Below are 4,074 nucleotides of genomic sequence, written 5' to 3' on the forward strand. Positions count from 1 at the left end.
AAAATTGAGCTTTACAAATAAATATAAAGGGGCCAATTTTTTTGGTCAGGAGTATTTAGATATTCAAATCTTTCATTTTTTTTTTAAATTTCTAATTTTTTTTATGCTTTGTAGGTGGTTGGAGTTTTTGTTTTTTGGTGTGGGGGGTGGGGGGGAGGGGGGGATTGCCTTTCCGTGCGCTGCAATTTAGAAGTCGCTAGGTGTCCTTTGCAGTCACATGCATTTATTCTATCTTGGCGGAAATAAGGTTATGGAAGTGAGCCTAACTTTAGTCTCACTCCAGATTAGGTAGCTTCTTGCTTGCACTTTTGGTCAAATTGTCAAACCTATCTGTAATTTCTAATTAGGTAAATTTGCATGAGAATGGAAACTGCTCTATGTAACCTACTCTTCACCATACATGAATTTCAAGGTCGTGAAAAGTTGATCTCATTTTGGTAATCACATATTGATTTTGGTTTGCAAATAGATATGATTAGGTTATTAAGATATTATGAAACCCCTTAAAAATTTAAACGCTAGATTGTGTAATGAATTTCTGCAACTTCTTTCTCTTTGAATATCAATGCATCAGAGAAAAATTGTCACGTTAACTGGACAACAGAGGAAAATACGTGTTTGCCTAAGGTATATGATACAACTTAGATGGTTTAAGATCCTTCGTGACATTGAAATAGTTGAGGGTCTGAATCCACTTTTCTTGATTCTTCAGTAGATGAACTGCAATCGTGTCCGGCCACAGCTCGTGCGTGCATCTCGTCGGCGGCTCGGGGAAATTGTACATAGACCATTTAGCATTGTACCGATGTCTTGCCCGGTGACCATCTCGGAGCCACTCTCCAAAAACCTTGTCTTCTGGCCCTTCTAAATGACTTTTAGGAATATCCGACTCTCTTATCCATTCTGCTATATCCCAACTCACTAAATAACCCATTCCTGACATGTAATGAACAAAAGGGTCCATGCTTGGACATGGAATAACATAACCATAGTACAAATCTTCCCTAGGCAATGGGCTTAGGGATTCTACAAAACTCTCAAGCCTTATATATGTGTCATCATCGGCTTTCATCACGTAATGATAAGGTGGATAATATGGCTGGTCATCTGAGACTGAAAAAAGATCTGGCAAGCTGGAAAAATAGGTATACGTCTTACCTTTGTTCATATTTTCTTGGCAGTTGAGGATGATGATATCGTCGTAACGCATTATTTCAAGTGCCACTAATACCTTTTGATCTTCTTTTGTTAGATTACAGAACACAAACTTGATGTCAACTTTTGCATCCATTATTGGAGGTTGTGTTCCATAGATTAGACGCAGGAAGTGTCGCTTTTGGTACTGATCGGGAAGTGTCAAAATTCCGATGAGAATTCGGATTTCGTTATTGGTGGACAAGGAGGAGGAATTTACACTAAGAAAGTCTGTAGCAGAAGAAGAATTACTATTTGGTGTTGGAGAGAAAGCACATCTACCTAACATCAAAAAGCTGTCAAATCGGATTTCATTGATTGAAGCTAGAATGCAAAGGAATATAATAAAGAAAAATGAGGAAATGATGAAACGTCGGCCATTTGGTTTGTATGTCTTCATCGTAACATGTAAAGCAAATTTTTGTGAAGGAAAAAAGGCTAAAGAGCGAAGCTTTGAGAGAATGGGTATATGGAGATTAAAGGGCAGCATTTCAATTTGAAAACTAGTTATCATAAAGTACACAAAGTTCCTTGAGTTTAAAGATTTTGGTTGGCCATATCGTGCTACCGAGTCCACCGATTTGACTTTGAATCGATTGGATTCAAGTACACGAAATGAGAAAATTAGGGTGCGATCCAATATGTTTATCTCTCTTCCCACTAATATACGCGGTGCTTAGAAAATTAGAGAAAAGGGAATAAACACTTTAGTAAAGAAAATTTGGTTCACAAAATTTTCAAATTGTTTTATTTGAAAATAAATCATTTGTTTCACCAATTGGTTCTTCCGAAACCGCTAAGAGATGTCACAAATATATATATATACTACAAAAAAGGGCTCATTTTGTGGGGTTTTTTTGTTAATTTGTGGCAGTTTTAAAAAATGTCGCAGTTATGTTCGCCACGAGCATTTTTGTGGCAGTTTTCTAAAACCTCCATGACGACCGCCACAAAATAAATTTTTAATTTGTGGCGGTTTTCAAAGGCAAATAGGTGGTAGTTTGTAACCCAAATAATATGATCTTAATGTTTTAAAAAAATTATTTGTGGGGATTTATAACCCCCCACAATTTGAACTCAATCATTAAAAAATATATTTAATATTGGCAGTTTATAAATGCTGCAATACCTATTTAAAGATTTTAATTTTAGGATTCAATAAATAATTTTACTAAATAACTCATACAACAAAAAACAAATTTCATTAAAATATCTATTGTATGTTTGTAACAAACATTACAAATCAAATTGAAATAAAACTAAAGTTATACAAACACATAAAGTATATCCCAACTCACTTGATGATATTAGACAATCTAGGGTAGTTCCTCAATGAATAAATATACAAAAATCCAAAGTACTTGCTTGGTGATTTGTATTGCCGTCACTTGATGATACTCTTACACCCACGGGTGAAGCAGACTCGCTCTTCACATCACTATGCTGAAACAATTAAACAAAAGCATTCGAGGAAGAAGTTATAAACAAGTAGCATACTCTCACAATAGCATTATACAGACGTTGTTGGACAAATCCAGTTACATAAATAAATGAAAGCTCCAAATCTTCTAACAAACAAATCTGTCACTTGGCTTAACAAGTAACAACATTTAACAGAAGTTGCTAGATACTCTCACATGAATAAGAACTAAAGTACATAGTTGTTTCCTCATATATCATCACAAAACTTACAAATTATTCTACTTGGCGGCATAAATTCTAGCTATATATTCATGAAAAATATCACATATGTAATTATTAAAGTATAAGTCAACCTCGATAGGTTTTCTAACATTAGAATTAAAAAAATAAAGTATAAGCTTCAATCCAGCCCTATGATTAATAGAAGTTAAACTTGCACCAAAGTTGACCGCTAAAAACACTGAAATACTGAAGTAGAAGAAATGAACTAATAAAATAGGAGGGGGAATAATAATTAGTTAAACAAACAAACGAGTATCAAAGTCTTCTGGAGCTAACTTCAAGCAAAAGAAGCAAAAAAAAAAGTGCCAAAACTTTAACTAAAAATATAGAATTTGTATACTCCCAGCTTACTTGAACATCTCGTTTCTTGAGGGACTTTATCAACTCTTCTAAGGCATGAATTCCACTAGAATCTATATTAGTAATAACTGCAAAAAAATATGAAACAAAATACTCTTAGTTACTTAACATAACCCAGGGAAAAGAAGTGCAAGGATTGAAAATGTTGGGGGCAACTTACATGACATCTCAATAATTGAATTCTAGAATTTTTGTTTGATTAGTTTCTTTAAGTTGTTCTTCCTCATCAGTTAACTATCTCAGTATCCATTAAAACTTTAGGAAAATAATATTGTTAAGCTAATTAAATAATTACTATATGCCCTTCATATTATTTGAGTTGGAAAAATTGATAGCAGGATCACCTATCACCATAAGAGGAAAAATTGATAACATGATCAATTAGCCAGGGACCTTTGTTGTTTCTGAAAATTATTGTATTTTGCAGTAAGCAGTAGTCTTAGGGATAAGAAAAATCAATATGCAATTAATTTATTAAGAAAACCACCACCAATTTATATAAATTGTGAGTTTGGACTTGTATATAAAGTTTTCATCTACCTGTAGCCACATATATAGCAAGATGTCAATGAGCCAATTGTGTTAATTGTTCGCAAGGCTACCATTTCTTTGTAACTTCAACTGGTGTTTAATGCTGCAAATGTTCTTCTAATAAATGTAGCTTCCTATAATCCAAGAAGTTTGTTATATAAAAAAGTAAGCCTTCTACGAAACAAACACTTGGTCAAGAGACAAGTTAAGAAGCATAACTTACCCCTCAATACTATCATATCAGTAAGTAATCCTGAAACTTTTGCACACATATTCATCAGCGAA

At 33.8% G+C, this 4,074-nt stretch overlaps 1 protein-coding gene across 1 annotated transcript; it reads right to left on the reverse strand.

Annotated features, from left to right (window-relative positions):
• Positions 1 to 523: 523 nt before the first annotated feature.
• LOC104234404 (hydroxyproline O-galactosyltransferase GALT3-like) lies at positions 524 to 1,692 on the reverse strand. The gene has a single exon (XM_009787964.2). The coding sequence runs from the start codon at positions 1,682 to 1,684 to the stop codon at positions 623 to 625; it is 1,062 nt and encodes a 353-aa protein (XP_009786266.2). The 5' UTR covers positions 1,685 to 1,692; the 3' UTR covers positions 524 to 622.
• Positions 1,693 to 4,074: the final 2,382 nt, after the last annotated feature.

This window comes from Nicotiana sylvestris, chromosome 11 (genome assembly GCF_000393655.2).
Source record: "Nicotiana sylvestris chromosome 11, ASM39365v2, whole genome shotgun sequence".
Taxonomy (NCBI): domain Eukaryota; kingdom Viridiplantae; phylum Streptophyta; class Magnoliopsida; order Solanales; family Solanaceae; genus Nicotiana; species Nicotiana sylvestris.